The sequence below is a fragment of the Piliocolobus tephrosceles genome, chromosome 4 (assembly GCF_002776525.5).
Source record: "Piliocolobus tephrosceles isolate RC106 chromosome 4, ASM277652v3, whole genome shotgun sequence".
NCBI classification, from domain to species: Eukaryota; Metazoa; Chordata; class Mammalia; order Primates; family Cercopithecidae; genus Piliocolobus; species Piliocolobus tephrosceles.
In genome coordinates this window covers 113708789-113729812 of record NC_045437.1, presented here as the reverse complement: position 1 = coordinate 113729812, position 21024 = coordinate 113708789, and the positions used below count along the sequence as shown (strand labels likewise).

Sequence of the window (21024 nt, the reverse complement as noted above, 5' to 3'; positions counted from 1 at the left end):
CTGACGGCCCCCTCCCCTCCACAGCCATCTCAGCTTCTTTGCCTCCAAGCCCAGCCCCACAGCCATGATCCTCAACCTGTGGGAGGCGCGGCACTTCCCCAACGGCAACCTCAGCCAGCTGGCTGCAGCAGTAGCCGGACTGGGCCAGCCAGACGCTGGCCTCTTCACAGTGTCGGAGGCCGAGTGCTGAGGCCGGCCAGGCCCAACGCCTACACTCTCACCAGCTTTGGCACCCACCAAGGACAGGCAGAAGCCGGACGGGGCCCTTCCCCACCCCGGGGAGAGCTGCTTGGACAGGCCCCCTCCTGGCCAAAGTTGTCCCTTAATGCTGGTCCTTCAGACCCTGCCCGAACTCCCACCTCTCCATGGCCTGCCTAGCCAGGCTGGCACTGCCACCTGCTCACACTCGGCCCCAGGGCCCAGGATGGACAGTGCCTGGAGCCTGAGCCAGGCCCAGCCCATCTGTGTGTGTGTGTATGTGCGTGTGATGCTACCTCTCCTCCCGTCCCTCTCCAGGGGCCCCGCATACACGCGGCCATGCACGCACACACTGGGCCTGGGCCAGGACCCCGGAGCTCCTGCCTGAGCTGGACCTTATGCAAACATTTCTGTGCCTGCTGGGTAGGGGCACGTCTGAGGGGCCCTGCTCCAAGCCTGCAGGACCGAGGGCCACAGCCGGACAGGGGTTAGCCCCTGGATTCAGGCACATGACCACCACACGAGTACGTGCCACGCGTGCCTCGTGTGCTCATCTCACACACACCCCCCTCCCGGGTCATGCAGACACCCCCCACCACACACATCTCATGCTGTACACCTGAGGCTGCTCACGTCTCACGCCCAGTGTCGGTGCACATTTGCCTCTCACGTGCTGCCCTCTCTCCACCCACCCAGGGACACCCCACGGCTCCTCCCTGCCCCTGCCCCTCCCCCAGCCTCGAGGTGCCCTGCCCGGCGGGGCCTGTGAATATGCAATGGGAGTCCCGGGCTGTACAGTGGCGAGTGTGTGTGGCGTGGTGTGCCCGTCCCCAGGGCTGGCTGGTGCCCCACGCGGGGCCTGTCATGTGAAGCTCGTGTCCTGACTTTGTCTTAAGTGCATTCACGCACTTACACTTGGCCTTATGTACACAGCCTTGCCCGGCCGCCGGGGCGCATAGGGATTTTATTGGACGTGAATGTAAATAAATTATATATATATATTGCTAACCTGAGTGCTACTTCTCTCGGGGAAAGCCAGGGAGCAAGGCCAAGTGGCCGCAGAGGGGTCACACATGGGATGCCCCGGGAATCCCGGGTGGCTGGGCCTGGCTGGGAAACAGGCAGACCCTGACCCAGGTCCAGCAAGGCTGCGGTGGAGACCTCCTCAGCCTGGAGATTTCCTCAGACACGAGTCAACTGTGCAAGACGGCAGGCAACAGCCGTGACCAGGGCTGCACCTTTGCCGGACCCATCCTCTGACTGCAGGAACGTGACCACACAACGAGGGGCCAGCTCCTGCACCGTGGCTGCCACCAGGCTGGAGAAGCTGTGAGGGGAGGACTGAGGTGAGCCCAGGCCACCACCCTGCCTAGCCACACCTCCCTCCCCAGCCCGCACACCCAGACTCACTGCGGGTGCAGCTTGTAGAGCGTTCCATCCACCCCCACAGACACTGCCAGCTTTTCCAGGCCCCGATTCTCCCGGATCTTCTCCACCACAGCAGCTACACCCGCTCCGCAGAGCTGGGCAGCCCGCTGGGACACGGCCTGGCACACCTCTAGCACCATCAGGGCGTCATCTGAGGTCAGGGGCAGCCCCAGATCCTCTAGGATGGCTCGGACCTGCCGCAGGGCCAGGCTGTCGCTGGGGGCCAGGGAGGAAGAGAGTGCAAAGAGGTGGGTCATGGCTTCTCCCACTTCATCCTCCAGAGCAGACCTCGCCACCACCCACGGCCAGCAATCCCCCACCGTGGACAGAAAGGCTCCCTGCAGTGGGGGAGGCAATGTAGGCCTCAGGCACCTTTCGATCTCAGAGAGGAACTTGGTCTTGAAAATGTCCCTGGTCTGAAGGCGCTGGGTCTGCTGGCCCCGGAAGAGAACGCCAAGGCTGGTTAAATGTAAAAGGATGTGACGGACGATCTCCCCCAGGTACATGCCGCTGATCATCTTTTCAAACCTGCATGAACATGTGTGTGCACACAGGGCAGAGGGCCCCCCGCCACCGTCCCCAACACCGGTCATGGCCAGCCACCACTGCCTGGGCCCAGCCCACACCTCTGCTTGCCGGGGTTGATGGACGCCTGGTCCACACTTGCATCAAAGCAGGTGCTGAGCATGGCCAGAGAGCCATCGTCCCCAAAGGCACCCCACTCCATGTTGATGCACATGCGGCCAGAGTCCCCAGGCACGCCCGCCACATTCCTGAGCTCCTCCATGTAGCAGGCATTGGTGCCGGTTCCTGCAGAGAGGCCAGACAACGTGGAAGCTACTTACTGATGCAGACAAGGACCCTCTGAGCACTTCCCATACCGAGATGGCAACATTCGGGCTCATTCTCTCTACCTCTCCATCTCCTCATGCTCACAGCCTGTCCCTAGTCCTGGTCCTCCTTCCTTCCAGACATCCCTCGTGCAGACTCTGCCAGCTCCAAGCCCTGGGGACCTTCACTGCCTTTCCCACCAACATCACCGTCAGTGCATCCACCATGCCACCCCCAAGTGCTCCTACAATGCCCAGCTGTCCTGTCATTCCCCTGGGAGACGTGACATCCCCCGCCCTTGCCCCCAGCTCTCTGCGGTTGAGAGGCCGAAGCTCCCTGGACTGGCCTGCCAGGCCCTTTTCCAACTAAGAGGTGCTGGACCAGGAGCAGGGGACACAGAGAAATCAGAGATGAGGAGCCCCACAGTCTGGCCAGAGGTCAGGCAACGAATAGCCAGCTCTGACGGAGCCTCTGTGTCCCTGTGGAAGCACCAAGGAGAGCATCGTGGGAGCCCAGACCATGGGGCAAGTCTCTGCCAACAGGGTCAGGAAAGCAACAGAGAGGAAGTGACTGAACCCAAGAAGCACAGAAAGGAAAAGGCATTCCAGGCAGAGGGCGCACCCTGAATGAGGGCGTCTCCCTCCTCTCCCTGACACAGCTTCAGCTCCAGGCAGGTGGGCTCCTTGCTGGCCCCACCTGGAGTTCCTCTGTCCAGCTGTTTATGCCCACAGCAACCTGGGCATGCCTCTCCTAAGTGCCTAACTGTGCCAGGTCCTGGGTTCGAAAACCTCCCCCTCAAGAGAGACCGCCACATGCCTCGTGTTGAGAGACCAATGCCCCGTGGGATCCCTCTTCCCCAACAGAACCGAATCCTTTCTTTCAGGGCTTTCAAGTTCCACTCATCCTGGGACCCATTCCCTCCTGATCTTGGCCTCGCTGCTGCCCAGGTGTAGAATTGAGTCACTCTCTGACCACCGCGTGTTGTTCTGGGCTTAACCCTTGCTGAGTGGTCAGCTCTGAGAAGGCAGAAATTGCCTCTTGTTTTATGTGTCTTCCTGTTCCTCTGTCCAGTCAGTCCCCTGTGGACACAGGGCAGGTGCTCAATAAGGATAGAATCTTGGACTGTCTGAAGGACCTTCACTGCTCATTGCTTCCCTGCCCCCGCCCAGCTCCAAACACCAGGTGTGTGCCATGAGCCAGGGACCATGCTATATTTTGTCCCCTCCCATTTCATCCTCATGATGCCTTGAGACAGGCATTGTTATTCTTATCTCTGTCTTAGAGATGAGGAAACTGAGGCTCTGGTGACTTGCCCAAGGTCACACAGGTGGAAACACAAAGCTAGTATTTCCACCCAAATCTGTACAACTCCAAAGCTCAGATTCATTTATCAGATGGCAAACTGAGGTTCAGAGAGCTTAAATGACCATGAGTCAGTCACTGAGCTGGACTAAACACCCAAGTTCCAGACTGCCAGCCCGAGATTGTTCCAGAGCCCCACTGGGTCAGACCAGAGCAATCCTACATCCCCAACGCCAAGGAAACATCCAACCGGAGGAATCCACAGAGGGCAGCAAATTGCCAAGCAGTAGGGGCATGAAAGGGCAGGGCCTTCCTCACCAACAATGAGGCCTATCTCGCAACGGGGGTCCTCATAGCCACAGGACATCATGGTCCCCACCGTGTCATTGACAATGGCAACCACATTCAGCTCCACTGCCTGCACACAAAAGGATGCTGCTAGTTGCTGGGCAACGCGGTCGTCACAGCAACCAGCACCGGACCCAGAGGTCTCTACTGCAGAGGGCTCCCCGCTCAGAAACTAGGAGACTCTTTGCTCCCCTCAAGAGCTGCCACAGCCCCAAAGCACCCCTAGAACAGGCTCCTACCTGTCTGCGCGTAATGGCTTCCCGCAACAGATTCACGACATCTTGGCCCTCACAGTCCGATGCATTAAAACCCTTGGTCCAGTTCAGGAGGATGCCCTGGGATGAGACCAAGAGGAAGTGGCAGAAAGCTGGAGGCCCCTTCAGGCTCACTCTGCCTCCACAAAGCCTGCATCCATCACAAGCCTAAGATCTCCACCCTCCCCAAGCACAATTCCTTGCCTACTTTGCTGTATGGTTGAAGGCCTTGCCCTCTGCCCGCTCCCTACTCCCCAGGAGGCTTTCGGTGTTCAAAAACCTATTAATAACCATCTAACCTACATTTTCCATTATTAGTTCCAGACGGTCAGAGGGTCTGGCCATTTTAAGACGTTTGCCCAGAAGGAATGGCCCTTTGTAATTGGGTTAGGAATGAACAGAGCTGGTAAAGTGAGTGCTGTGTGTGAAACGGGAGGACAGAGAAGGCTCAGAGGCCCAGATGACAGCAGATCCCACCCTTTCAGAAAGAACTCCAAGTTACTCGAGAGGAAGGAATTCTCAGCTTCAAGGATAGAGCTGTGTCAATGGGCGAGTCACTCGCGTGTTCCAAATACAAGGGGAGGAGAAATGGAAAAGCCAGAACCCAGGCACCTGGGCAGGATGAAGGCGGAGTTCCTGGACTGTGAGAAAAGGGACTTAGAACTTAGTGACACAGGGCTCGACGGTACGTGGAAAGGAGTGCTGTTTTCTGAGTGTGCGTCCTGTGAGGGAAAGGGCAGGGGGAGCAGGAATGAGTCTACAGCTGTTGGGAGAAAATGACTGCTTTGCTCAGAGGAGGAGCACGGAGGGTAGGTCAGGACATCCTTGGGGCAGAAGATTTTAGAAATAGTAACCAACATTTTCCTCCAATAATATGTCCTTTTATTCCTTTTATAAAATTGTTATAGGCTCATTGTCTCAAAACCAGAAAGCAGAGAATGTGATAGAATGAGAGAAAGAATGTTTGAGAGAAAGAAGCCGTTTGAGAGAGACCAGATGATGAGTAACAGGCCCTGTGTGGGCTGCTATCCCTAGAATGGGGAAGGGTAGGCAAAGGGGGACGTCAGACCCAGGTTGCTGATGGCTTCCTGAGACAAGTGTCCTATGCCCTCCCCGCTGGGCTGAACTCCTGTTCAGAAGGGATCTGAGAAATCTGAGAACAGAAGAGGCCTCTGCCCTCCTTCCCCAGGTAATGCCCAGGAAGGTGTCGAGACTCAAGAGAGAAAGTGGCAGAGGGAGGTGCCCAGAGAGCAGGGCCCGGGGCACCTCCCTGTGTCCCCACATCCCTGCAAATTCTGCACAGCAAAGGCTGCTGCAGAGCCAAGGGGGCTTCTGGGGAAGGCAGTCCCCGCACTGGTTAAGTCTTCACCCGTGAGAAGAATGTGGGCCCAACATTTGTTTTTATTTTAGACGGAGTCTTGCTCTGTCGCCCAGGCTGGAGTGCAATGGCACAATCTCGGCTCACTGCAACCTCTGCCACCCGGGTTCAAGTGATTCTCCTGCCCTAGCCTCCCAAGTAGCTGGAATTACAGGCGCACGCTGCCACGCCCAGCTAATATTTGCGGTTTCAGCATCTTGGCCAAGCTGGTCTTGAACTCCTGACCTCGTGATCCACACGTCTCAGCCTCCCAAAGTGCTGGGATTACAGACCTGAGCCACCGCGCCCAGCCTTCAGCACAGAAATTAAGTTCAGTTACAGAAAATTAATAAGACTATATTTCTTGCCCGCCACCCCCACCCCCGATTTGCACGTGGAGCCTCACCTGCTTCTCACATCTTACAAGGCATAATCAAAAGGACTGAGCAGGCTTAGCCTGGAGCAGAGCAGCCAAGCAGCAAGACTGGCCCACTGCACCATCCAGAGGATCACCGTGTAAAAGAAAGCAGAGTACAGAGTTGCACAGCAGGTGCAGCGCGGTGGCTCACGCCTGTAATCCCAACACTTTGGGAGGCTGAGGTGAGCAGATCACCTGAGGTCAAGATTTCTAGATCAGCCTGGCTGACATGGTGAAACCCTGTCTCTACTAAAAATTAGCCAGGCATGTTGGCATGTGCCTGTAGTCCCAGCTACTTGGGAGGCTGAGGCAGGAGGATCGCTTGAACACAGGAGGTGGAAGCTGCAGTGAGTGAGCCAAGATCATGCCATTGCACTCCAACCTGGGTGACAGAGTGATTTCTTGCATATCAGAGAGAGGTCAGAGCAGGAGTAGGGGGTGAAAATCACATGGAGGCTGGTTGGAGTAGGTGAGATGAAGCTTTTCATTGAACACAGGTGTCTAAGAATGCAACTGTTGCCTTCGGGGGCAGTGAGCTCCTTGGCAAGAGGCTTTCAAGCAGCAGTTGGGTATGTTGAGAGGAAGATTCCTGGGAGTTTGGACCAGAGGCCCGGGAGGTACTGCTTCTGTGACAGGCTTCAGGTGTGCACATTGAGAAGTCCTTCATCCTCGTGTAAGGACAAGCTAAAGTGTGTGCTGAGTAGGGATGTGTGTCGGCCTATGCCTGGCCCTCTGCCACCCTAGTCATGCACCCACCACTGAGCCAGGCACTGAGAAGGAAACAAACGAAGAAAGGAGGAGGAGAGAGGCCAAAAAAACCCCAAGCAACCTCAAGCCCCTGCTAGAGACAGGAACAAACGCTGGTTCCCGCAGGACCTGGAGGCCCATACACCAGTGCTATAGCTAGAATGGATGATGTGTCCTCTGATCAACCCCAGCCTAGGCCTGATCTGCTCCCAAATGCTTCAGACCCTAACCCTGGGCCTACCCTGTCTGGGGAAACTGAGGCTATGTGCAAGGCCAGCCCAGCAGTGCTGCCACCACCACCAACCCCAGCCCCCACCACCACCCAGCCTTTTCCCCTGCCCCCTGCCCACTCCATGAAGGGTATGTGGGCAGGAGGCCCTTGGGAATCACTTCTCTTGGCCCTCCCTCACCTGGTCCAGGCCAAGCTGCCTACATGGGAAGGAGAAGGTAAAACCCAGTGGGAGGCTCTGCCCACTCAGGCCCTGCTTCTGCTGGAAGTCCATGATGCAGTCCACAATGTGGTCAAAGAGCTGTGGGGCAGGACAGGTCAGGCGTAGGCCCTGCTCAGCCCTTCCCCACCTCCGACACCAAGGTTCAGGCGGTGGGTACCTGCTTCCCAGAGCCCTGGGCCACACTCTCAGGAATGGAGTAGATCTGGCTGGTGATCTGCACACCTGTGGTCACGCGCACCAGGAGGACACGGAAGTTCGTGCCCCCGAGGTCCAGGGCCAGGAAATCTCCTCGCTCTATGGGGCAGAGACCCTCAGTGCCAGGACAGGGCTTGTGGCTCCAGCCCCAGCCCACACTGTGACCCCATGTTTTGGTCCCACACTCAGGCCAGGTTCTTACCGCTGCCGTCAGGCGTGGCCCGGACGAAAGTGGGCAGCATGCGAAGGGAGGAGGCCTCCCCTCGGAGCCCCTTGACCATGGCCTTCCGCATCTGTGCCTGAACCGCTGCCAGCTGATCATGGTTCAACCGGAACGGGGCCAGGGTCTCTTCCAGCAGGCGCCGGTGGGCAGCCAGACGGGCAGCCACGGCAGTCACCATTGCCACTCCCCGGCCACCACCATCCACAGAGGGGATGAAGGAGACATCGCATTCCGGGGCCAGGAGCATCACTGTCCCCTGCAGGATGCTGCAGAACCTATAGATACATATAGGTGCGCCCGGTTTGGCCCCAGACCTGCAGACACACACAGGTGTGCCCGGCTTGGCCCTGGACCCCCAGACACATACAGGTGTGCCCAGCTTGGCCCCGGACCCCTCGGGCCTCCTGAAGTCCAAGGTCCCATCACTTGTTTTTTATTTATTTTTTTAGATACCGAGTCTCACTCTGTCACCCACGCTAGAGTGCCATGGAGTGATCATGGCTTACTGCAACCTCAAATTCTCAGGCTCAAATGATCCTCCCACCTCAGCCTCCCAAAGTGTTGAGATTACAGGCATGCACCACCATACCCAGCCTCCCCTATCACTTCAATTCTAAATCTGTTCTGTGCACCAACCATAAGCCCCAATGTCCCCATGACCTCCACCCTTGCACACACAAAGGGAAGATTGTTTCTCTCCTTGAATGTCTTCTGGCCTCCCATAGCTCAGTCTGGCCCTCCCTCTGCCTAAGTGCCCTTCATGTCCACTGGCTCACAGACATGATCCCAGAGGACCCTCTGGGTGTGTATCACACACACGTGCTCATGCCACATAATCATGAGGATCGTGTTTCCACAATACCTGGGGTGCCGCTCACACACTCGGCCTCCGGTGGCCACAGCGACCTGGAGTGTTTGTTGCTCCCGGCCGTGCTGGAGGCGGGAGAGAACAGCGGCCAGGGCGGCAGCACAGAGCTGGGCAGCCCGTGTGCATACGGCCGCACACACGTGCTGCACAAGCTCAACATCTGAAGCTCCAGGGCTCAGGCCCAAGTCCTGCAGGATAGCATGGACACGGGCTGCCCCAGCAGAGGGGCTGTAGGGGAAAGAGAAGTGTTTTGGAGCTCAGCGCAGAAGCTCCCCACCCCACTAAAGCCCCATGGCTACCTTGGGGACAGAGTATCCTCCCCTTACCCCAAGCCAAGAATCCCCCACTAAGCCACCGTCTCCCCCACTCACTCCTCCATCTCAGCCACGTGTTCCAGGAGGATGCTGCCTCGGCTCAGCAGGGCAGGGGAGGTGCCGCCACCAAAGAGGACCCCACGCCGGGCCAAGTGAGCCAGCACCAGCCGCACCAACTCACCCAGATACAGGCCTCCAATCATCTTCTCAAACCTGAAGGTGGGAAGGGTGGCTGGACAAAGCCTTTTCTAAGCCCTCAGTCCACCTCGTCCTACCTCCAAGCGTTCCCAAAGAAGGATTCTTTTCTTTGGGGCTCCCAAATTGGAGACTCCAGAAGCAACGAATGGCCTCCCAGAGGACAGGTGGGTGTACGCCTCGACCCCATCGCCCCCTCTGACATAGGTTACATTCCGAAGCCTTGGGGAGAGGAAGAAGAACCCAAAGGAGGGCAGAGAGCACTTTGCTCCGCCACTTCCAGCCCTCAACCCCCAACCTGTCAGGGCAGGGCAGAGTCAGGAATCGGGAGGACCAAGGGTTGACAATTCTGGGTTCTAGAACTTTGGGCCCTTCCTTCTTTGAACCTGGCCAGGGCCCCCAGGTTGCTCCCTGGAGACCCTCAGAGTGACAGGGAGGGGCCTAAGGGCCTGAGAACAGGAACAGAAGGGGTTGGGAGCAGAGCATAGATAGGGCCTGGAACCAAAGGTCAGGGCCCCCCACCAGGGCACCTCTGAGCACCAGGATTCAGGGACTCATGGTCCAGGGTGTGGTCGAAGGTGGTCAGCACTGGCCCCAGCGCCCCAGCATCACTGAAGGAGCCCCACTCGACGCTGACACAGACGCGGCCCCGGTCTTCATCCAGCACTGCCACGTGCCGTGCCTCCTCCATGTAACATGCATTGGTGCCCGTGTCTGGCAGAGACGAACCTGTCAGGACCTGCTCGCCAGGCAGCACACCCTCCACCCATCATCACAAATGGTCTGTGGCTCACCTACAACTAGCCCAACCTCACACGGCCTGGCCCCCAGCTCACAGCCCATCATGGTGCCCACTGTGTCGTTGACCACGGCAACCACGTCGATGTTGTAGGCCTGGATGATGGAGAGGGTAGAGGTCAAGGCTGGCCTGAGTGGCCAGAGCAGGGAATCCAAGGGATGGGCAGGGCTGGGGCCCTGGCTTTGGAGGAGACACACAGAGTCCAGGAAACATATGTCTGCATGCTACACACATTTGTGCCACAGACGCTCTGGGCTTCCATTTTATAGGAGCTTTTCCTCCAATCTCACCCTCAGCTCCTCCCTCACCCCAACTGGGGCCCCCAGGTCACAGTGACGTCCACCCTCAGCATCTCCCAGGACCAGGATGAGTTTCCTGAGACTGAGCACCTCCTTGAACGCTGCGCCTTCCCAGCCTCACTGTCATTCTGCCTGGCTCCCCGAGCCCGTTCCTCCCAGCACTGGCTTCTCGCCACAGAGGGTCAGTCCAGACGAATCAGCCTTTCTCCAGCATCCAGACTCTCGTCTGTGGCCTTCTCTGAGACTAGATCTTCTGCCCCAGTCCCAGCCTGACTTGAAGGAGGCAAACACTTCCTTCAAGTCCCTGATCAAAGAGCCGGTGCTTCCTCTGTAGTACTCCCAGAGTTGTCCACGCACTCCTCCTTGACGCGGACAATCTTTTATTAGAACGTTTCCCCCTCTAGACTGTGAAAACTTTGAGGAGGAGGTCAAAGTCTATTCATGTTTGTTTGTCCCGGGCCCTGAACATTTATTTGACCTTCCTTAGCCTCAGTGTTTTTTAACCTATACAATGAGAATGGTAACAACATGTACCTGAGGTTAAACTGGATGGAGGACATGAAGAGAAAAGGAAAGCAGCTCACCCAGAAGCCCAGGCCCAACGCATGTGTGCCAGGCCCAGGCCAGCATGGGCATCCCTCCTGTCACCCCTCCACTCACCCCATGCCTCTGAATGGCATCTCTCAGCAGCTGGACCACATCCTGCCCTTCCACACCACTGCACCTAAAACCTTTGGTCCAGGAAATGAGGGTGCTCTGGAGGTAGAGAAGATGAGTTACTCCTCTGATGGCCTTCATGGGGCTGCAGCCACCCTCCACCCAGCGTCCCATGTCCACTCCACCTCACCCTGTCCAGGCCCGTCTGGTGACAAGGGAAAGAGAAGCTGAAGCCAAGTTGCAGACCCTGTTTGCTCATAGGCTGTGCATCCAGGAACTCAGACAGGCAGTGGGCAGCAAAGTCAAAGAGCTGCAGGAGAGGTGGGGGCCTCAGCCTCGCCCATCTGAGCCCCAGCTGCCCAGCCAGGCCCCCAGACCACAGAGGCTGAGCAGAGAGTACTTACCTGCTGGCCAGCACCCAGCATCACCGCTTGGGGGATCACAAACTCCTGGCTTCTGGGCTCCACCCTATGCCCCTCAATGCCAGTTAGAGTCACCCACAAAACACGCAGTGAGGCCCCTGTGGCCCCCAGCTCCAGCACCACGAAGTCTCCTTGCTCTAGAGGGCAAGCAGGTCACAGAAAGGCATGCGGCTGGCACAACCAGAGCCCTCTGTCCGCTTCCCAAATTCCTAAGGCCTGCAAAGTCTGGTCAAGGGGCCATAGAGATGGGGGACAGTAATAAGGAACATTTCCCTCCCCTAGATCACTACCCTCTTCCAGGCCTGGCCACACATCTCAGTCTGTGCCACCCACCAGTGCCATGTGGGGTGGACCCCACGTATGTAGGCAGCATCCGGACCGCAGGGGCAGGGCTGGCCTGTCCCCTCAGCGCCTGCTCCATGGAACCCAAGAGGCTGGCTTGGATCTGCTGTAGCTGTGCCCTTGTCACCTTGAACTGCTGCAGGCACTCCTGCACCTGGGGAGAAACAGGCCAACATCTGGGAAGGAGCACTGCTGGGCTAGCCAGACTCCCCAATTCCAACCAAGGCAGAGGCCTGCCCTGCCCAGCCCACTTCCCTGCTCTTCATACACCCTGGCTCCCTTGCCAACAGCCGGCACCCAGCTCTGGCATCCTCAGAAGGCTCTGTCCTGGAAAGACAACCCACCTTCTTCCTCCTCCTGCCCCATTACCTCACGGCTCTCTCTCAACTCCCTACATCCTCTACCCTACCCCCTTCTTCTTTGAATTCAGGGTTTGGCAAGACCTTCTTCCTGTCGCACCGCAAATGATTGCTGTCTGTTCCCCAGGACCCACAGCAAGAGTCTCTCAGTGAGTTGTGGTTGAACGAACGAGAGAATAAACAAATGCACGAACAAACTTCAAGTGTTTCCCTCTCCTAACCCACTCTCAGACTCTGAAGCCTGAAAAAGCCCAGCACGAGAGTACTTGGAGACCACACTGCAGAGGATGGTCCTTTTTTCCGTCAGTCATCCTTCCCGAAACATTGCTCTAGCCCTCACCACGCACCCAGCTCTAATCTAAGCACTGCACACACATAAGCACCCAAGAAGCAACAAATGCTTTAGATTCCAGGGTGGAGACAGAAATTGAGCATATAAACATAAAATTTGGTTCCAGTAGTGATGGTGGCTGTTAAAGGTGGGGTGCAGGATAAGAAATTAGAGAGTGACCAGGGTAGAAAGAGGTATTTTTAGATATGAGTCCAAGAGGGTTTCCCAGAGGAGGTAACCTAAATGAAGGAAGGGAACAAGCCATTTGAAGATCCAGGGAAAGAGCGAGGGGATGGATTTGGGGAAGACTGATCTGGGGGTGGATCAGAGTCTGAAGGGGCAGGTGAGAAGGCAAGGAAGGCAGAAGCCGGGACACCCCAGGCTCTCACTCCACCAGAAGCCCAGTAGCTTAAGAGCCCCAGGGACCTCATCCCTGTGAGCAAAACCCTGCCCTAGACGACTCTCTCACCCATCCTTCAAAGAAGCCCTGACAGCCTCCCTGGATTCATTGAAGGGTCACAGCCCAGCATCTCCATCCTCCTCCTCCTCAGGCTCAGACTTTCCAAAGCCCCCACCTCCTGTCACACGGGAGTTCCATTTCAATGACCTATTGCCCCAAACTGGACCCTTATCTGTGAAATAACAACTCGGGCACCTGGATAATAAGGCCCCTCCAGGGAGGAGAGGCTGGGAGGGAGGAGAGGCTGGGAGGAGAGGCTGCCATTTGAGGGAGATAAGGACAACTCAGTCCCACCTCTTGCTTTAGGAAGAGAATGGGAAACAGATCCCTAAGGAGGCAAATCATCCTAACTGGGGTGCCAGATGTCCACTTACACGTTCACCTTACAGCACATGCTTCCAGCAGCCATGCATGCTAGGGGTGCCCATGCCCACTCTACCTCACCCTGACCAGGCCAGTCTGGTGACAAGGGAAAGAGAAGCTGAAGCAAAGCTACAGGCCCTGTTTGCTCACAGGCTGTGCATCCAGGAGCTCAGGCAGTGGGCAGCAAAGTCAAAGAGCTGCAGGACAGGCGGGGTCTCAGCCTTGCTCCTCTGAGCCCCAGCCACCCAAGCGTTAGAAACATGGAAACGGAGGCTCCAAGAGGGCAAGTCATCTGCCTGGCCTAGCAGCTGTGAAGGGGCAGGGGAGAATTTGAACCCACATCTGTCTGACTGCAGAGATGTTTCCATGTCAATGTGAAGCTTTATAAAACCTAGAAAGTTCCCTTGAAAAGAACCCAAGGCCGATGAAAGTTGCTGGAAAGAAACCCCAGATGACCTGGCTTGAGAAAACTTACACCTGGGTCCTCGCACTCCCTTTTTCTGGCTCTGTGGTCCTGGGAAAGTCACACTCTCTCTGAGCCTCCATCACCTCTTCGTGCAAAACTGAGAAAATAATAGTACTTGGAAGTCCCCCAATGCCAGGGACTATGTCTTGCTCAAGGCTACATCTCAGGGCCACAAGGAGCACCAGCTGGAAGCAGGCTTTGTTGACTGGATGGTTGTGGTGGTGTGAGAATTAAAGGCTGTAATAATATGTGGAAGTGCCAAGTGCTGTTGGGATGGGAGGGGCGTTTTAGTATTGCTTCATGGAAACAATAGAGTCATGGAGAAGTCAATGGCTTGGGCAAATTGTTTTTCTTCCTTTTCCTCTTGGGCACATTGAGATGTTCAGGAGGACAGACTAGAAGACAGTAGAACTGCAAGCAAGACAGGAGGACTTCCCTGGCAGATCCTGGCGAGGCACACACAAGCCAAGAGAAGGTATTGGAGCCACCTCCGACACCCCGGGAAGAGCAGGAGAGACCTCTGCCAGAAGAGCAAGGAGAAAGGCATTAGAGAGCGTGTGAAGTCCAGTGTGGTTTCAACTCTGGCTCTTGTCACCAACTTGCTGTGTTGCTGGCCTGAGCCCATCACCTCACCTCTCTGAGCAAGTGACCCCTCTATCTAGTGGGAACAGTCGTACCCAATTCTCAGAGATGCCATCAGGACTGAGAAGACAGAAAACCTGAAGTGGAGGAACAGCGTCACACGTAGGAGATGCTCAGTGGAGCACGGGTTCCCTGTCCTCAGAGCACAAAGCACACCTGACCTGGAGAGTCTGACTCCATACCCTCTCTGATGACAAAGAGAAGCCTAGGGGAAGGGGTTGGGAAGGGCCTCTGAGATGGGGCTGGGAACTGACCACACGTGGTTAATTAAACTTTTTTCAACCTAAGGTCATAGCAAGGGGAGCACAGGGTAAGGCCTATGATGCTGAGTTGGGAGTCCAGGACCATGGGAAATTTGGTGTCCCTGTGAAGTCTCCCAAAGCCGAAGGGAATTCTTTCAACCACAGGTGTATGTGACGGAGCCAGCAGGGCAAATGTGGGCCTGCACAGGAGTGTCAGCAGGGAGGGCCGAGAAGTGAGGGAGGAGATGACAGCAGGCCCTAGAGCCAGTCCTGGCTGAGTAGACACTGGGGCCCAGCCACTGCTCTCACTCCTGAGGCACAGCTGTGGGTTGGGCACAGAAGAACTGTCTGCAGCAGGGTCTGGGGTACTGGTTTGACAAGGGGGAAGTGGGAGCATGAAATGCAGCGAGGGGTAACGCCCCCACAATCTGGGCAACAAGCCTAGTCAAGTGGATGTCAGAACATGCCAGAAAACTAAAGAAACTGCAGAGAATGACTCAAGAACCCTTTAGTGGGCACCGCCTCTATGCAAGTCCTATTTATTTATTTATTTATTCATTTATTTATTTTTTAGACAGAATCTTGCTCTATCGCCCAGGCTGGAGTGCAGTGGCACAATTCTGGCTCACTGCAAGCTTGCCTCCCAGGTTCACACCATTCTCCTGCCTCAGCCTCCCGAGTACCTGGGACTACAGGCACCCGCCACCACATCCAGCTAATTTTTTGTATTTTGTAGTAGAGATGGGGTTTCACCGTGTTAGCCAGGAGGGTCTCGATCTCCTGACCTTGTGATCTGCCTGCCTCGGCCTCCCAAAATGCTGGGATTACAGGCATGAGCCACTGAGCCTGGCCTTTTTTGTTTTTTTTTTAGATGGAGTTTTACTCTTGTTGCCCAGGCTGGAGTGCAGTGCCACAATCTCAGCTTACGGCAACCTCTGCCTCCCAGGTTCAAGCGATTCTCCTGCCTCAGCCTCCCGAGTAGCTGGGATTACAGGCATGCACCACTATGCCTAGCTAATTTTGTATTTTTAGTAGAGACGGGGTTTCACCATGTTGACCAGACTGGTCTTGAACTCTTGAACCTCAGGTGATCCACTCACCTTGGCCTCCCAAAGTGCTGGGATTATAGGCGTGAGCCACCCTGTCCAGCCATAGGCAAGTCCTTTATCTCCATTGGCCTTTGGGGGTGGGGAGTATTTTATTTTCCTCCATTTTTCTGGTGAGGAAACAGAGACTAAGAGATAAGAAATGGCTTACAAAAGAGTTTCCTGCTCAAGGGTGTGGTATGAGACAACTTCCAAATCTTGGTCAAGATGACAGAAAAAAGGAGAAACTCACTTCTGAGCAAGCCTCAGGCGTGAGTTTGGCACTAAAATCATCTGTGTGCCTGATTATAGTGGCTGCATTGAGGGAGACATGCAAGAAGAACTGGAGAGGCGGGAAAGGTCTCAAGAACACAGCTTTTGACCAGATAATCCTGGGAAGGTCCGCTCTAGACTGTGTCAACCCACTTGGGGCGGGAGCGGCACCTGTGTGGCAAGGTGGCAAAAGTGGTATGTTTGGAGTTGAAATACCTCAGCTCAAGCTCCTGTCAGGTCTTAAACTCAAGTCATATCACTTCTCTATGTCCCTTTTCATCACCTGTAAGATGATCCTCCCAACCTTGCAGTTGTTTTGGAGCCTGAAAAGAGATCGTTACCAGCTCAGATATGAAAAGCTCGGTGGAAAGGGGCTGCATGGGTGAGAGCCCAGGGCCCCATGGCAGCTTCAGTCATGCAGCTCTTGACGGCCTTGAACAAGCATGAAACAGGAACCCAGTGCTGAACTTACCAGCTCTGAGCTGTCTGAGGGCCTGGGCAAGCCCTCCTCAGGGTGACTCAGGGCTTCTTCCCCCTGCCGCAACCCTGCAGATCCAATGGAGTCCATGAGCTTCCACAGTGGGGGCTGGCCACCTACAGTAGAAAAGGGACAACCTGGGTCAACCATTTACTCTACAGGCCCTAGGAGTCTGTAACCCAGGCCAACTTCCTTCCTTCTGAAGGGGACCAGGAAGGAAGCTGGGAGCAGAATTCAGAACCTCCGACCATCAGAGATCCTGTAGCAGTCAACCAGAAGGCCCTCGTTTTTCACAAGCATGTGAAACGAGAGAGCACTGGAAAGGCTGATTTCAGTCCAAATGCTGTTCATTAATTCTGTCATTCATTGACATTCACCAGTTCCTGATGCCTGCTATGCTGGACATTGCGGTACAGATGAAGCAGACCTAGGCCCTGCCCTCAGGGACCTCAGTCTCATCATCAATCACAGTATGATTAGCACAGGCAGTGGGTGAGATGGCCACATATAATAGATGGACAAGTTGCTGTGGTTGGGAGGTCAGGGGCATGCTAGAGGCTTGGAACAAAGAAGGGAGCAAAGACCTGCCAGAGAGGCAGGCAGGCTGGACTAGGGACAGCCGTTGTGCCAGGCTAAGGCACGTGAATTTCATCCTGAAGGCAACAGGGGTCATGGACGGGGTGGATCTGTGCTTCAGAAAGGGGTTCCACTAGTGACGTGACCTTGGGCAAGTCATTTATGACTTCTTTGAATTTCAGCTTCCATCCGTAGAACAGGAGGAAATAGTATCTACCCTCACAAGGTTGTTGTGAGCGCTAAATAGAACAACACCTGGGGAAATGCTTTATGAGATGTAATGTGCAACATAAACCAGGGGGGTTTAACAGTGCAGTGATGCAGAGCAGAAAGAGCCCTGTGCTCAGAGGTGGGGACCCTGCTCTCCACAAGGCAGCTTCACCGCATCTCTCAACCTTGAGGCTTTTCATCTGTGAAATGGGACCAACATGTATCAAAGGGCTGTGTGGAGCAAATGAGATCATAGAGCAAAGGAACTTGCTCAGATGTGCATTCAGATTTATGTAGCTGAATCTGAACTGAAACTCTGTGAGTCTCCATTTCCTCTTCTAACATGGAAAGCTAAGTTCTTGGGAGGACTGAAGGAGTGAGTGGTCCTTTGCACACTGTAAAGAACTGTAGAAATGTCATACTTAGCTCATCCGAGCTGGAGGTGGTGTTGCTGTTCCCGTAGTCCCAAGGGAGCCTTCAGTGAGTCAGGTGCTCTTTAGGGGTGGGGAAAAGGGAAACACAGCAGAGGATCCAATATGGGACGAGACATCTGTCCACTGAGTCACTTTACCTCTCTTCCTTGCAACAGGAGAACTTCTGGAAATACATTTCCTTCCCACCCCTGCACTCCCCTCCTCGCCTACTCCCATTACACTCACTAATTTGCCCTCTCCACGTGGTCACTTGTGACCTCCTAACTGCCCAACCCCAAGCCTTTTCCTCAGCCCCCACCTTTACTGCCCTCTCTCAGGCATGCAAAGCCACTAGTCATTCTCTTTGCTACAGAATTCTCCCTGCCCTTAGCTTTCACAGCCAGACTCTCCTAGGTCTCCTTCCTGAGTCTCTCGTAGTCTTCATCAGTAATTTATCTTCCTTCAGACAATGGGGTTCCCAAGTTTCTGGTCATGCCCTCCCTCCACACTCCCTTTATTTCACCCATCCCCAAGGTTTCATTAATAGCTGTTTCAGGGCTCCCAAATCTACCTTTGGCCTCAGCCAAATCCTAAGTCCCAATGGTCTGTTAGACATCACTATCTGGATGGTGGAGAAGCTCCTCAAACTCAACAAAGCCATACTCATTTTTCCGTCACGTTTCCCCCACAAACCTCTTCTGTTCTCCACCTTGACTGGAGACATCGAAGTGTGCTCACTCACATGGCCATTCGGGTTGCCTGCATGCATCCCTGACCCTCACCTCCTCTATGCAATTGGATCTCAGACTCTCTAAGAGCTCTCCTGTACATCCCCTCCTCCCCATTCCCACAGCCACTGCACCAGACCATCCTCCGGCCTGATTATTACAACGGCCTCCTAACTGATACCTCTGCTTCTAGTTTCTTTACCTCACCCAGCTTGATCACCTCTGCACTCATGGCTGGCACAGGGTCTGGTATAGGTATGTGCTAACGTGCCTTTCTAAAACTGGAAGCAAGGGGAGTGGGTAGTTTTTTCTTATTTAATAAAGCAACAAATCAGCTTCTGATAAATCTCCCCGAAACCTTACCTACCTATGCTGAGTTTCCGAATCTGTCAAATAGGGGTGTGGAATGCTTGTTCTATGCTACAGGTCTATTTCAAGGATAAAATGAGGTAACTGGGGCAATTACCTTTGAAAAGGACCAATGGCTACACACGTGGCCTCCTTTCAAGGCCCAGCTAGTTCATTTATTCATTCACTCACTCATTCATTCCCTCATCCATTCAATATTTATTCAGCATTTTTACATGACATAATCTGTGAAGTAATCCCCAAGGCCCTAATATTTATATGCTAGGTAAAGGTATTCAGCTCTGTCTCTTCCAACTGAGATTCCCTGTAGGGAGGGTCAAGTCTCCTTCACTGCAATATCCACAGAGCCCAGGGTCTGTTTGACTAAGGGCCCTTTGGCTTCCCTTAGCTGAATGGGCTACATGAAGTGAGTTTTCCTCCTGAAAAGTACCCCAGGGACCTCTGCTGATGTTGGGAGCTGCCATCAAGAACCAGCTGACAGGTTGGGTGTAGCGGCTTGCACCTGTAATCCCAGCACTTCAGGAGGCTTAGGCGGGCAGATTGCTTGAGCCCAGGAATTTGAGACTAGCCTGGGCAACATGGCAAAATGTCATCGCTACAAAAAAAAAATAACAAAAATTAGCTGGGTGTGGTGATGTGTGCCTGTAGTCTCAGGTACTCCAGAGGCTGAGGTGGGAGGATCACTTGAGCCCAGGAGATTGAGGCTGCAGTGAGCCAACTGTGCCACTGCACTCCAGTCTGGGTGACAGAGAGAGAGAGAACCCGTCTCAAAAACAAAGCAAGAGAACCAGCTGGCTTAATCTTTCCAGTGTCCACTTCCCCTGGCGTGAGCCAAACAGGAGGGATAAGGACAAGACAGTGCGGAAGGAGCAGGCAGTAATCAGACCGAGGCACTTACCTGGGACACACAGAAGCTGGCCACTCTCCTCAGGTCTGAGCTCTTGTCTGGCAATATGAGGCACCCCAATGACCAAAAGTGACATTCAGGGGTGACCTGAGTTATATCCTCAAGCCCCACCCTTTTCCTCCACCACCACTTACCAAACATCAGCTAATTCAGGAAGCTGCACTTCCTTCCAGGCCTGCCCTAAGAGTAGCCCAGCCTAGGCAAGGCTGTGGTGAAAACTTGAGCAAGATGATCACCGCAAAGTGGAGCCTTGAACTGGGTCTAAGGTTTTGGGCCATTCCCTCTACAATGCTGGGGCTATTTATTTTGCAAATAAAATGAGTTTTGAGGTGGTGGCTTGCCCCTGGAAGGAGCTGGGCCTGGGAAGGTTATGGTAAGTACTTTTGAGCAAGAGGCAATGTGGGAGCACAAGAGGAAGGGGCTGACCCTGCAGAAAGTGGGCAGGGCTAGCTGAAGCAGCTGAGCCTTGAAGAAAGAACAGCAGTATGCTGACAAAAGTGGTCCTTGACCAAGTGGAGAGCACGTACACAACCACAAATCACACACATACAGGTGCCTTCATGGAATGAGGTGCAGCTCCAGGCGCCTGAAGAGGATACACCAAAGTGGGGATATATGGTGGGAGAGGAGGTGACAGGCAGACTGCAGAGTCTAGACTTTAGTCTGTAGGCTGAGCAGAGAGAGTAGGTTCACACGGTAGGTCTTCTTTACTGGAAGGAGAAGGGGAGTGTTAGCCTGCTGTGGAGCTATTGGCCAACAAACTGTTTCTCTGCGGAAATTTCTCCTCAAAGGCACAGAACCTTGGGGCACCAACGTAGAATACCAGACAGCCTGCAACAATCTTTGTTGAACACATGGATACACTTTAAAGCTTCAGGCTGCCTTGTCAGCAGTAACTCTATCATTATCCACAGATAGTAGAAGACCTCCACATGACATCAGGATGGAGACCAGGGATAGTGGCTCCTCTAACAGTAGTGGCATGAAGAGGCCTGGAAACATGCCAAACATCAGTCCTGCTGTGAAGTTTACTGGGTACCAACCAGGCATATAGGCTGTGAAAGGCAGGGAAGTGGGGGATGGGGTGGCGGAGGGTAGAGTGGCTGTCACAAACAACATAGCATCCTGCCTAGCCTGGGATCCCAGTCCCTCTCCACTTTGTTCAGTGGGGAGAGGAGAATGTGGAACTGAATATGAAAGGCCCAGCTGTGATTCATGCTGACAGCCTGCAATTTCTTGAGCCAGGGTGAGGATACGCCCCTGACAAGCATTGCCAGGGCTCTTCATCTGTGTTTCTGGAAGGTCTGTGTCCAGACCTCAGGAGCAGGGGTCCTGGTTCCCTAGTCAGAATGCCAGGGAAAGTCTGGGTCAAGGCCAGTGGAAAGAGAAGGATGGCTGAGCTTGAGGTCTATGAGCAGCTGGGACAGCCTGGCTATAGCAGAGGCACTGCAGCTGCCAGCGGTTCTCTTCAGA

General features: G+C 54.7%; 2 protein-coding genes across 14 annotated transcripts in view; one reads left to right on the top strand and one right to left on the bottom strand.

Moving 5' to 3' along the window:
• UNC5A (unc-5 netrin receptor A) overlaps window positions 1–1206 on the top strand; it is a 71599-nt gene extending 70393 nt beyond the window's left edge. The window contains exon 15 of the mRNA XM_023185116.1: window positions 25–1206. Within this exon, the coding sequence (XP_023040884.1) occupies window positions 25–190 (166 nt within the window). The 3' untranslated portion in view covers window positions 191–1206. The remainder of the gene's footprint in view (window positions 1–24) is intronic.
• HK3 (hexokinase 3) lies at window positions 1134–19693 on the bottom strand. Of its 13 annotated transcripts, XM_023185105.2 has the most exons (22): window positions 19543–19623; window positions 17557–17628; window positions 16343–16464; window positions 16154–16193; window positions 15613–15728; window positions 11641–11803; window positions 11290–11444; window positions 11076–11195; window positions 10889–10984; window positions 9925–10024; window positions 9661–9844; window positions 8993–9148; window positions 8616–8849; window positions 7733–8028; window positions 7493–7629; window positions 7294–7413; window positions 4347–4442; window positions 4078–4177; window positions 2253–2436; window positions 1999–2154; window positions 1609–1842; window positions 1177–1525 (listed from the first exon to the last, which is right to left on the bottom strand). In XM_023185105.2, the coding sequence occupies exons 3-22, from the start codon at window positions 16436–16438 to the stop codon at window positions 1381–1383; spliced, it is 2928 nt and encodes a 975-aa protein (XP_023040873.2). In that variant the 5' UTR covers window positions 16439–16464; window positions 17557–17628; window positions 19543–19623; the 3' UTR covers window positions 1177–1380. The 13 variants fall into 13 exon arrangements, 10 of the variants coding, with proteins under 10 accessions (XP_023040873.2, XP_023040872.2, XP_023040875.2 ...); XM_023185104.2 differs by lacking the exon at window positions 17557–17628 and having other exon boundaries at window positions 19543–19693; XR_002725003.2 differs by lacking the exon at window positions 17557–17628 and having other exon boundaries at window positions 1179–1525; window positions 1999–2057; window positions 19543–19693.
• Between the last annotated feature and the right edge of the window lie 1331 nt (window positions 19694–21024).

Coding starts and splice junctions, on each gene's coding strand:
- HK3 (XM_023185104.2), bottom strand. CDS start 19,627: ATGTCACTTTTGGTCATTGGGGTGCCTCATATTGCCAGACAAGAGCTC. Junction 16,465..19,542: donor CCAGCTTCTGTGTGTCCCAG/GTAAGTGCCTCG, acceptor TTTCTACTGTAG/GTGGCCAGCCCCCACTGTGG. Junction 11,196..11,289: donor TGCTGGGTGCTGGCCAGCAG/GTAAGTACTCTC, acceptor CCTCTCCTGCAG/CTCTTTGACTTTGCTGCCCA.